The sequence below is a fragment of the Octodon degus genome, unplaced genomic scaffold (assembly GCF_000260255.1).
Source record: "Octodon degus isolate 3935 unplaced genomic scaffold, OctDeg1.0 scaffold00026, whole genome shotgun sequence".
Lineage (NCBI taxonomy): Eukaryota > Metazoa > Chordata > Mammalia > Rodentia > Octodontidae > Octodon > Octodon degus.
The window spans coordinates 17,656,735-17,669,350 of NW_004524602.1; the positions used below are offsets into that span (position 1 = coordinate 17,656,735).

General features: G+C 51.9%; 1 protein-coding gene across 2 annotated transcripts in view; it reads left to right on the plus strand.

Annotated features, from left to right (window-relative positions):
• The first annotated feature begins 446 nt into the window (after positions 1 to 446).
• Positions 447 to 12,616, plus strand: part of Aldh1a2 (aldehyde dehydrogenase 1 family member A2) — a 42,672-nt gene continuing 30,502 nt past the window's right edge. Inside the window, exons 1-6 of one of the 2 annotated variants that reach the window (XM_023712688.1) lie at positions 447 to 548; positions 1,437 to 1,577; positions 4,248 to 4,377; positions 7,018 to 7,032; positions 11,223 to 11,244; positions 11,302 to 11,326. In XM_023712688.1, the coding sequence (XP_023568456.1) occupies positions 1,503 to 1,577; positions 4,248 to 4,377; positions 7,018 to 7,032; positions 11,223 to 11,244; positions 11,302 to 11,326 (267 nt within the window). In that variant the 5' untranslated portion in view covers positions 447 to 548; positions 1,437 to 1,502. The remainder of the gene's footprint in view (positions 549 to 1,436; positions 1,578 to 4,247; positions 4,378 to 7,017; positions 7,033 to 11,222; positions 11,245 to 11,301; positions 11,327 to 12,616) is intronic. The other variant, XM_004628868.2, reaches the window with a different exon arrangement.

A 12,616-nucleotide genomic window follows, 5' to 3' on the forward strand; every position in this document is an offset into this window, starting at 1 on the left:
GGATGCGGTCCCCCTTCAAACCCACATTTGGACTTTCGACCCAGGACAGCGAGTGGCAGAGTGACCTTGAGGTGGCTTCTGTAGCACAGCCCTGCAAGTCTGCCGACTGCACCGAGCAGGGCGGTGCTGGGCCTTTATGTTCTGTCGAGCATTACTGTGCTGCACGCCGAGTTGCACAAACAAAAGCGAAGTCCGCGGGTTGGAGCCTCCTAGGACCACTTCTTTGTCTGAATACTGAGTTGTGCGTACCGTATAAATCCTCACTTAGCAGCGAACTTAATTAACAGCCTGGCCGTAGGAACGGAACTTGGTGGAAATGAGGAGTGTTTAAGAGACGCGTGCACGGGGCTGGTGTCCTTGTGGTGGCACTTCACGCCGCTTGGTCATTCATTGGCTTCCGGTGCCCTACGTCACAGACCCCAATCTCCCGTCTTCTCTTCCAGATCTTCATTAACAATGAGTGGCAGAACTCGGAGAGCGGGCGAGTGTTTCCTGTCTATAATCCAGCTACAGGAGAACAAGTGTGCGAGGTTGAAGAGGCAGACAAGGTATGGCTTCCCCGGGGAGAGTGCCGCAGTGGCCGCAGAGCGCCACGCACGCCCCCACCAGACCGCTGCTCCCTGCGGGCGTCACTGGCTTTGTTAAGTGCTTCTGTTTCTTGGTGCATGTCCGCACGCGTCATGACCAAGCCCTCGGGGCAGCTGGCCCGTGTGTGGAGCACACGTTCATTCTTTTTTCCTGTTTTGCTTCTCCCCTTCTCTCTTGGAAAAGACCTACCTCCCTACTTCTTACTATCTATTTCTTACTTTGCTCTTTATTTATATTCTGGATTATCTTATGGGAGAAACCATGTGCTGGCTAAGCGTGTGCTTCTGATTGATTTCAGGGAGCATTTTGGTCTCAGGACGCATCCATCTTCCTACAGTAACTCAAGGTTATCCTTCTTGGTGGGAGAGCAGTGCGCCACTGTGTGTGTGTGTGTGTGTGTGTGTGGCCATCAGAGAAGTGCAAATTAAAACAACACGGAGATTCCACCTTACTTAAAAAGAATAGCCACCAAGAAGTCCAGTAAGAACAGATGCTGCAAGGCTGCAGGGAAAGCGAAGGCCTTCTGTCGTGGTGGGGAGACTATAAGCTCGTAGGACCACTATGGAAATCAAACGATTTTGAAACACTTAAGGTAGAAATTCCACTTGGCCCAGCCCTTCCCCTTCTAGGCATCTTCCTAAAAGGACTGAAGACCCCACAGCATGGTCAGGCAGCTGACCCGCAGCATGGAGCAGTAGCTGGATCTTTAAAGCAGCCTCGGTGTCCGCCAGGAGACGATGCGTGGAGAGTTGTGCTTTTGCACACAGGCTCTGCTCTTTGCCAGAGCCCGAGCTCCTTCTGCTCACAAGAGTGTGGCTCTCACCGGCTGTGCCTCTTCCTCCCTGCAGGCAGACATAGACAGAGCTGTGCGGGCAGCCCGCCTGGCCTTCTCTCTTGGCTCAGTGTGGAGGAGGATGGATGCGTCCGAGCGAGGCCGCCTGCTGGACAAGCTGGCGGACTTGGTGGAGCGGGACCGAGCGATTCTTGCAGTAAGTAGCCTACACGAACAGTACGCCTGCGTCCCAAGTTCCCCTTCGCTGGAATTTGGGCTCCTTGTCTTCTTGGAAGCATGCTGTGGGCAGAAGTGGGGGGAAGGTGCGTGCACAGTGCTTGTGAAAAGTGAGTGAGGTTCAGGCTCAGGCAGCTCGGGCACGGAAGTGGGCGACCAGCGGCACGGCTCCTCTGACTGCGTTTTGAAGGAAGACTGTAGCTGGTAAGGACCTACGGCCAGCGAGGATCGTCTCTCCTCGTCTTCCACCCGCTCGGCAAGGCGGAACCTCGGGAGCAAGAGGAGATTCCCTAAGCTGGTTGCCAAAGACCGGGGCCAGGTGCTCCGCCTGGGATCAAGTGGGATGAGCGTGGCCGGGCCCAGGGCTGTGCCTCAGGGCTGCGGACTGCTCAGGGCTGTGGACTGCTCAGGGCTGCGGACTGCTCAGGGCAGACGGCGGGGTGTGAGCCTCTCACAGGCCCTGCTGTCTTTGTCCTCTTTTTCTAGAATCTAGACAAAAGAGAGCTGACATGGGACAGCAATACTTTTCACTACTTTTTTTTCGGACATAAGGAGCTGCTCCTGTCCTCATGGATTTTGTTATTGTTTCTGTTGCTGTTTTTAAAATTAAAAGGAAATCATTTCTTAGAGAATATGAATGTTTTAGAAATTGGAGCCACTGCGAGTGTGGGCACGGCTCGCCCCACGCCCACGCTGGTCAGGTGACGTTCAGGGACTCATCGTTCAGGGTGCTGGAGCCGTTCCCTCTGCCTGGGCAGGCAGCTCCCTGTGGGCTTGCTCTGGAGGAGGGTGTCCTTCCTGGCACTCCCTGCGGCCCTTTTCACTCTGCCCCAAACGGTTCCTTTATGGAACTGGCTTGGAGCCGAAGCTTACGCAGCGTGTCCCTGGCGCGAGAAACCTAGCAGCGTATTCTCACACCCTAGGAGAGAGGCGCTGTGTGCTGAGGGCACTCCTCCCCAGGGGCTCTGAGCCCCGAGGTGGGGAAGGCGCCCAGTGGTGCCTCTCTGGCTCACATGGCCTCAGCATTGCCTTTCTGGCAAGCCTGCCGTGGAAAGCTGAGTGCCTCAGGATTCCTCCCAGAGTGCGGGGTGTACGTCTGTCTCTTCTCCGCTGCTGTTTGCCCAAGAATCGGAGCTGTGCTTTGCTGTTTCCCTGATCAGCCTGGCGAGGTCCTGGCACACCGATGGCCAGTGAATGTCTGCCTGAGTCAGACTCACGCGGGGGGCGTTCACAGCGCCCGATCAGTGATGCGCTCTAGATGACATGGTTTAAGCCTGTAGTTATAGCTTCCTGTCGTAAAACTCAGATGCCCCCTTCCCGCCCGGTGTCTCCCTGAGATCAAGGTGTTTCCCCCCACGTGTGCAGACACCACTCTGATTTAGAGACCCTCCCAAAATACAGGCGGGGCGAACCCAGGAAGATGTAGCACAAAAGGGAGCCCAGGGTGGAGGCAGATGCAAGTCGCCACTGTCCCCAAGGGCAGCACGTGGGCGAACAGGCCTGGGGCCGGCGGGTCTCAGAGGAGTCCCCTCTGTCAGCGGCCCCTGGAGGCCGCTGAGGTGGCCCAGATTCCAGGGATGCCTCCTTCATCCTGTGGCTTGTGGAGTTTGAGTCTGTGGCGGCTCCTGGAATAGGTAGTGGCACCCAGTGAGCGTAGACGTGCTCAGGGAAGCGCTGGGAAGAGGTCTGATTCCTTTTAGCAAAGGTGAGCCCAGATGCAGCGGCACAGGTAGGAGGTGGCGCACAGAGCTGCCGTCTCCTTCGCAGGGGCGTCTTGGCTCTGTGGGCGTCACAGAATTTTTATACCAGTATGTGATACAAGATTTTCTTATAAGGACAAGAAATGGCAAGCACATGCCCGTGTCTATTTCATTTGTTAAAACTGAAATACTTTTCCTATCTCTCAGGTGAAAATGCTCTTATTTTATTGTACTGATTGTCACAGCTTTGGTTATAGGCTTAGTCAGTTGAGGAGCACACCATTAAAATAATGTTCATAATGTAAATCTGTTTAATATTGTTGTTTTTATTAAATGGACCAGATACTTAATTCTCAGTAGATAATGGTTGTTAACATAAATGTTTACAAAAGCCAGTCTTTAACTTGCTAACGGCTTCCCCAGAGGAGATCTTGTTTGGGGTAATAAATAAGCTGGATGGGCACCGGGCCTGTTCCATTTCTCAGCAGGGGCCTTGGCGGCTGTGGAAACAGTTTATTTCTCATCAATGGCATGAAGAGCTCATGGCCCTTTTTTCTCTTTACAGATTTAAATGACTGGTGGAGACCAAAAAATATCCATTCAGCTATGGCCATTAATGTAACAGAAACCAGGCTCAGATAGGCAGAGCGTTTCTTTATCATCAGTTGTGTTTCTGTGTTGGACAGTGATTCCCGGAAGCCCACAAGCACAAGAACACACGTGCACACACACACATGTGCACACACACATCCCAGCTGTTGTTTTTACAAGAAACAAATGCAACTAAACTTATAGTCCTAGAGGGCCCTTAACTTGGGAAGCAGAGTGGAGCCGGTGTCCACTGCGGTCAGATGCATTCACATTCCCTTGCTTCCTTTTCTTTGTTTCAGAAACGAGTGCGTTGCACGAAGTTCTTGGCACTTACTCCCTCTCCCTGTCTTTTCCTACAGACCATGGAGTCCCTCAACGGTGGCAAACCGTTCCTCCAAGCGTTTTACGTGGATTTGCAGGGCGTCATCAAAACCCTTCGGTATTACGCAGGCTGGGCTGATAAAATCCACGGCATGACCATTCCAGTAGGTAGGTGCATGCTGCGGGTTTTGAAAAGGGGACTGTGACGGACCAACAGAAACACACTTTACCACCAGGCACGGGCAGCAGCCACGGTAATAGGGACCCAAGTCACTTTGAGCAGCTTAAACCAAGCCAAGAGCCAAACAAATGGTGCCACCTTGCCAGTGTCATTCTCTCTACAGATCAGCAGTCTCCGTGTAAGTGCGTGGCCACAAGCCGCTTATATCTGTGTACCAATCAGCTAAGGATCAGCTGTACATGTTTGTCTGCTGCTGGTGCTGGGTTAGGTGCTAGGGGTACAGAGGAGAGGGCGCAAGGGTGAGCCTGGGAAAGTCCCAAGAAAATTAGGACCTAGCCCTTGCCTCCTGGAACATAAAAGTTCTCCTCTTTAAAAGGGAATACCCTAGAATATTAAAAGCTGTGTCTTGAAGTGGTGGGATTATAGGTAATTTTTCATTTCTTCTTTATATTTTCCATATTTCCTATAACGAATACACATTACTTTCATAATCTATAAAACCAATCTTCCTGACTTCTTTCTTTATATGTTATTAAGATCCATCCAGATCAAACCACCTCCACAAAACCATGACAAGGCTCTGCAAGGGAGTTAAACAGAGCTACCCTATTAGGTCAGCACGGAGTGAGCCAGAAAGTTCTCGGAAGTGGGGTGGTGGATGGGAGCCCTGGGGTGAGCTGGAGTCCTAGTGGTGTTGCCCACTACACACCTGCACAGCAACCCCAAGAGCAAGGGCCACCCCAGCTGGCCGGGAGGAAGCTGGAGGCTAGAGAGGCTGGACAGTTTTCCTAATCCACACGCTAGTCTGTTTTGGAGCTCCATTCTGGCCCAGCAGCCCTGGCTCTTAATCACCTCCCTGGAGGATTCATGTAAGCTGCTGGGTGGCAGGAGCAGCGGGATGATGTGGAGGCAGCAAGCCTCAGCGTGTTCTGTCCTTCCGTGCTCAGCGCGTCCAGCTGGACCAAAGCTGCGGGGTCACAGGAGGAGGCAGGCAGGGGCAGGAGGCCCAGCTGTTGGCTCACTTTCCTTGGGTTTGCTCCATCAGTCCACTTTTGTGTGTTTCTAAGTCCACATTTAACACCAGCTTGACGCTGTCTTTGTATCCTGGACCTTGTCCCACAGAGGGATGGAGATCTCAGCGAGGCTGTTGGCCCTTAACCATACGGCTGCATTGTGTGTCGTGCATTTCTCTGCAAGGAAAAGCTCTGTTCTTATACTTGGGGTGGTGATCCAGATCCGCAGTGTGCTGACACAGCTCCTCAGCGTGAGACGTGATCTTGCACGCGTAAGAGCTAGCGGTTCTGTGTGTGATCCTGAGGTGTGCTGAACTGGAGAAGCCGTGCCCCACGTCCCAGGTAAGATGCCGAGCAGGAAGCAGCTAGTGTCTTGAGCAACGCCATGTGGCCAGTGAGTGAAAGGATTTAGGTCCAAGCCCAAGTCCCTTCTCCTTAGAGAATGCGTTGTAAACTTTAGTATGTCCTGCGACCTCTGCAGCATTTTTGGTCAATGTGCAGTTGGTTCTGATTTTTCAGTCGTGTTCTGTAAAGTTGTCACAGGCACTGAATTCACAAATTCTGGACTGCTGCTCCTAGCCTGCATGCCCGACCAGGAGCCGGCGAGCATTTGCACAGAGCATTTTTGTCCGCCATTCACAGCGTGAGTTTGTTTTGTGTGTGTTTTCTCGAAAGCCCCTTTCTTTCATATGCATTTCTGCACATGCGCACTGAATTCATGGCGAGCCCACCGGCAGCTTGTACACAAATACCCGTAACACAGCTCGGGGCTCCAGCAGTACTTCTGCGGGGTGCTCAGGAGCCCTTAGAGCAGGATCATAGGCAAATCCACAAAAGCAGGAGAACGTGGTACTAAAGAAATCACAAAAATGTGGGAGTTAAGGCACGAATTCGGGGCATCACCTTGTGCAGCTTCCACTGAGGTCAAATGTCAGGAGCGAGGCAGACTGCTTTCCTGGACGTGATTGTGCAGTGCTGTAGGCACTGGTTTTGGGGTCGCTGTAGCAAGCAGGCCAGTTCCCCAGTCTGGAATCGATGACTGACCAGGTGGAGACCGTTTTGGCAGGGAGGCGCTTACTAATGTCACGCGTTCTGGAGCACGTGTGGCTGTGGGTCCCCTGGCTGTGTCATGCGGTTAAAGTGGCTTTCACAGTGAGCGTTTGGGAGGAAAGGCACCCAGATGTGGCTGGCCACCCACCAAAAGTAATCTGCAAAATGTTTTTACATTAAAAACCTTCACGTTGCTTTTCAACACTGAATGGCATGATAGCTCATGTAGCTTGCGTCTCTCACCCTAGAGGATAAGAACCGCAGGGGTGGGGAGAGTCGTGTCACTGTTCCCCCTTTACACTGAGGGAGGCTGCAGGAGGGGACCCTGAGGTGGAGGAGGGCTTCCCCCCCGCGCCGCCCTGGCCTCCTGCCGCTCACTGCCCACTTACTCGCTGCTCGCGCAGACGTCTTCGGGCCTCTGCTGGGCCCTGAGCATGCAAAGTGGAGGAGTGGCCCGGTCGAGGCGAGGCATGAAGTTCAACAACTCGGCGTCGTGTGTTCCTGGGGAGAGAGGGGAGCCCGTCCCATCTGCCCCAGATCCGCATCCCTGTACTGGGAGGTGAGATGGAGAGGAGTGGTGTGGGGAGGAGAGCACCGTGTGCCTCGGGGTTAAGGAGGCTCAGAGTTGCTGTCAGTTTACTGAGGGGGAAATGGAGCTAAAGGGCCCTGTGACCTCAGGGCTTTCTGTGCATTGAGTGCTGATTTGGTGGCATTAGAGAAGATATGTCATGCTTTAAGCTGAATGCTGACCTAACACAGTCTTAGGATATATTAGCACGTGGAAAATGTGAAGGGCGCGCAGGGCACATGTGTTACTTCTGTTTCTTTCCGCTTGTTCCAGTCGAACCTGTTAGAGACTAAGCTAAATGGCTGCACAGGTCCTGACCGGGACCCTGAGGCTTGCCCTTCAGCCCTCCCGCTTGGGGTCTATGTGCTCAGCTGTGAACACGCAGGGGGAGAGCTGAGATCTGGTCCAGCCTGAGTGGCAGTGAGAAGCTGAGTGTCCTGCCACCTGAGGGGACATGCTGTCACCAGCAGAACCTGACGTGGTAGTGACAAGTGCTCTTGGAGCAGCCTCACCGGAACCTCTGTGAGAGTCCGCAGTTGAAACGGACCTCGGGGACCCAGAAAGCCAGGCTCTTCGTTTTGTAGAAGGAGAAACCAAGTCCAAGAAGTAATGGGCCTTTTAGAGGGTGCGTAACATAATGATGTTAGGGCAGACAGCCCCAGGACAGCCTCAGCACGGCGTGCCCTGACTTCTTAGAACCTGCACACTGCTGGCAAGAACAGCTTCAGGCCTCTCCAGGCCAATGGGAAGTCTCACCATGGAGCAAGCTTTTCACAGAATTTGTCACTATAAAATGTTCAGAGAGGTCTGCAGTGGCGGCACACACAGAGACCGGTGAGGGCGCCCAATGGAGCGGTGCGTTGGGCCTGGTCTGCTGCTCTAATGCCAGGTTATCAGGAGTGCCGGCTCCTCGGAAGGTAATTCTGTGTGCAGATGAGAGGGGGCAGTGATGCTCTCGTCACTGAATTAAGTGACAGGTTTTCGTGTCATTGGATAAACCCAGTGGTATGGTGAATAGGTGTGCACAACTTGCTACCGTTCTTGAAATGCTCTTAAGGTGGCAACCAGGAGCTAGTAGTATTCTCCTCGATTTCTGGTGAATTTTGGAATGCGTTATAGTCTTTAATCTTTCCTGACTTTACTGAGTATACAGATTTCTCACCACATTCTCACTAGTTTGTGTGTTTAATGTGCCAATGTCAGATATTCTTATGAGAATAAAAATCATGTCAAATTTTTCCCAGCTACTGTAACATCTGTCTTTAGCAGTGAGGCTTACCTTGAAGAACTTACAGAAATGCTTATTTTTAAAATTTGCACAAATATTGCTTTGTGTCTTGCATGGTGTGGTCACGCAGGGCAGTGGTCAGTGTTCACGGCTGCAGCAGACCCTCGTCCTGTTGTGAGCTCTAGGGACAAAGCCTGCTCTCAGTACAGTGACAGAAACGGCCCAGCTCACAACCACTCAGTAAAATTTAATCCACAGTCCAGTCAGCTTTACAGTATAAGGAGCATTCAACTGCAAGATCTTTATATCCTTCATGAGATGAAAACTATTTTTTGCTCATTGCAAGTACAAAGGTGTAAAAAGCACATCAGAATGTGTTTAATTCTGGCTGTGTCTTAATAGGTTCCCTTCAATGGTCTATTCCTATTACTCTTTAAGATCTTTGTTTATATTCATCACCTCTGTGCTGCCGGGACAAATTGCCTGACTCCTAGGATTAGAGGGGGAGATTCATGTTGGCTCACGGTTCCCAAGGATGCAGTCCATGGTCAGCTGGCTCCAAGGCAGAGTGGCCGTGGTGGGGAGAGCTGCTCACCCCAGCTGGGGAGCAGATGGGAGGGGTGAGCGGGGACAAGAGTAGTGGGGCCCCTTCTAGGTCACAGCCCAAACAAGCTTCTTCCTCCGGGGCCCATCCCTGAAACTACAGGGGGGCATTTAAGATTTAAAGGATGACCTCTTTCTTAAGTGAAAGGGAAGAGACACTGCAAGAATGTCTCCACATATGATTTGGTCTGCTTTGGGATTCATTGCTACTTTAGGTTTCTCTGCAACAGTTTGTTCTAAAGTATTGACTCAGAATGTGAGACTGAGATCATTTGCCTGGCAGCCTTGTCTCTCTTGCTGAGCCTAAGTTCTGGCTGGGAGAAGATCTAATGCGTCTTAGCCTCAGGACTTGAGTTAGGCTGGAAACTGGTTTATGTCAAGCTTTCAAACTTACACCACAAAGAGATGAAGACAGTGACCTTGGAAGTCACCCTGCCATGGAGGGTATCTTCAGCACAGAGCTGGACCAATGGGCTGCAGGCTTTTCTTCTAGACAGAGAAGAGCACTCACAGTACACGTCACCACATGTTGTCTCGGGTGCAAGGAGAGAACCCACACTGTCCCCATCAGGTAGATTCTACCCAAGGAAAGAAAGGGACAGGGCTCAGTCCGGGGCGCCCACGCTGTGAGGAAGTTGCTCCGCAAGGTTCTCTTTGGAACTTAAGACACCAGAGCTCCTGTGAGTCCACTCTGCCCAGCTCTGCCCAGCGTCCCCCCACCCTCCCTCACAAAGAAGACCACCATCAGTTTCTTGCCAGCTCACGCTCACCTGCTTGTGCTCCTGGGCATCCGGCTCTGACTCTAGGCTTGTGCCCCTGAATCCGACACCTCCCTCACTAAAGGGTCTTAGTATGTTCTTGTGGCTAAAGAACATCAAGTTTGATGACCCACGTTCGGGACCAGAGCCAGGCGTGTCACATTATAGGAACCTCTCGTGGCAGAGTCTCTTCACTGAGCAATATTAATAATGAGAGCTGCTTTAGATTTTTCCTTGAATTTGAAAGGGAGATGAAGACATGAAAATATAAAGTCCCGTTGAAGCGTGCAGTGTTGCTCTTACGGTACCACCTATGAGGTATTAATAATAGTGAGCACACTCTCCTGCACCACCAGTTTCTTCCAGGTAGATTAATACTTGTCAGAGAGGCAAAAAATAAAGAGATAAAAATGAGGTCAGACAATGTGAAGCCGCACCTGGCCGGTGGTAGACCTGCAGGCTCCTCTGCCCCCAGTGCCCCTGGAGCCACCACTTGCGGCCTGGAGGGGCGTCCTGCTGACACACGAGGAGGGTGGCCAGGTGCTGTGGTGGCGTTTACTTTGGAGCCACTTGTTCACCTGCGCTGCAGCAACTCCTCATGCTGGGCAGTCCTGTGCAACAAACCAGGGGATGCTTTCTATTTAACTGTGAGCTTTAAAGACTATTAGAAAAAATATTGCTAGCTCTGGAAATTTGTTATTTGGTAGGTTTTCATTAAGGTGAGGCTAACCTGTCGCTATGTGCGTGTTTTTCTAAGTTGGGTGGAGAGAGGGTGAGACAGCTCAGCAGCCTAAAGTGCCTGCTTAGGAAGCCTAGGCAGGTGCAGGGGACCATGGTTCAATCCCTAGCACCACATGCTGCACCAACCCTGCCCTCACAGTAGGCTAAACTTGCAAAAAAAAAAAAAAAAATTTGGGTGGATTAACAGAAATTATTAAGTGAGGGTGGAGCCGGTGACACTTAGACATGGCCATATTGTGTAGAGTCCCTTGAGCATCGGCCTTAGAGTAACACAGAGGGAGTTGGCACAGGGAGGACCTCTGGGTGCTGCCAGCCCAAGGTGATAGGCCGTGGCGGATGTATCCAGGCATCCAGGGTGCGACTGGCCGCTTGCTATCTGATGGCTCCCCAGGCAAGGACCCTGTATTCCTCTCAGCGGTGCTCCCTTGTGAAGAGTTCAAGCACCAAAATACCCTTTACTTCTTTATTTACCATCTAAAGGACGGGGACTGGAAGATTCCGCCCCTTTCTTGTGCCAACCAATAGCCATTTGTCAGCTCTGAGCAAGCTGTCCCAGAAGCAATATTCCTGCAGCAGTTTCTCTTGTAGGACGCAATTATGGAGTCAGCTCAGTGCTTCATGTAACCAGCTTTTTAGGATTCTGTTTAGACTTTTTTCTTTCCGCTTCCATTCTCCCAGCAACTTTGGACATTATGTGCGCAACACAAGCAAGGTCCCAAGCCTTCAGGCCAGGGCCGGGGAGGTGCTGTGTGCCTGCCAGCCAGGTGGGCAGATGCCCCTGCGCTCCCTCTGGGCCACTTGGACTCTCCCAGGCTCTGCTGCAGCACACACCTGTTCTCTCCTTCTCTTCACGCCCCCTGATTTTTCCCAGCCTATTCGCACCCTGTCCCAGTGTTCAACTCTGATTCTGTGCTCCTTCCTCTGAGACCATCCCAAGCCATGTCACAAAGCGGGTTGCTGGGAGATCCCCTGCCAGTGGAGCGGGTTAGCCCATCAGTGGGGACCTTGCTCTTCACAGAAACCCTTTCCAGAGCCTGACAAAGTGACTCTCCAGGGCGTGGGCATTGTCTGCCTACAAAGCTACTATGATCCAGCTGGTGTAAAAGTCTCTAGGGCTCTGGTCATCCTGTGGGTGGTGGCCACGCGTCTTGACTATGATTTGGCGTAACGGAACCATTGTAGCACAAGTTCCTCTATTGCTGAGCCTGCCTCCTCCCTCATTTCTTTTGAAGTCCTCTTCATAAAGTCAAGAGATAACGAGCAGATTAGTGGAGAAAGCTTTACAATAATATGGCTGAAATCAAATTTATTTAAGATCCATGGAGCCCTTCAAATGACTAAAAAGATGAAAAGCCAGAAAGAAAAATAGCTGAAGATATAACCTTGAGGAAAAATGGCAAACAGCTAGCAAATGGGAAAGGCCGTGGATAACAGGAGCTCGTTTGTATTTTACAAAAGGAAGAGGGATAAAAGGATGAGACGTATCCTTGTACGTGAATGGAAGTTATTTGCAAAGACGCACCAGAGAGCAGAGGTCTACAGGGGAGAGGGAAAGGCAGAGGACTTGGATGCCGTAACGTTGCAGAACTCTGAATCTAGTTATAACTCCAGGTGATAAAGAGTGACCCAGCCGCCTGCGGAGGGAGGACTGCACGACCGAGGCGGTGTCGCTTCCGTTGGCAGCCCCCAGCGCATGCGCTTTTTGGCTTTCTTTCTATTTTAGTGGTGCTGCTGCTGATCAAGCCCAGGGCCGCCTGATCCTGGGGGGCACTGCGCCCTGAGCTAGGTCTCCATGCCTGCGGGGGCCGCTTTGGAGACAGTAGTCAACTCTGGGCAAAGCGAAGACGTTGCCCAGTTCTGGAAAGGAAAGACCATGTGCCAAAAATGGAATTGGCCATTTAAAAATAACTCATAAATGCGATGGGCCGGCCAAATAGCTCAGCAGATTAAAGCGCCTGCAAGCAGGTGCAGGGGCCGGGGTTCAATCCCTGGGCCTGCCGTGCTGGCCCCGCCCCCGGGGTGCACTAAGGCACAGTTGAGACCAGGCCTGGCGGCACGCCTGTAATCCCAGCTCTTGGGAGGCTCTAAACAGGCAGATCACTATGAGTCTGATCTAGTGAGACCCTGAACACCCAGTAGACCCTTCCCTAAAAAAATTAAAAAAAAAAAAAAAGGCATGATGAAGCTTGCATTGGGTGTCAGGGCCGATTCTTCCACAGCAGAGAGGTTCCTCAAGGTCTCCCTTTGGCCAGGGCACAGTGTCCT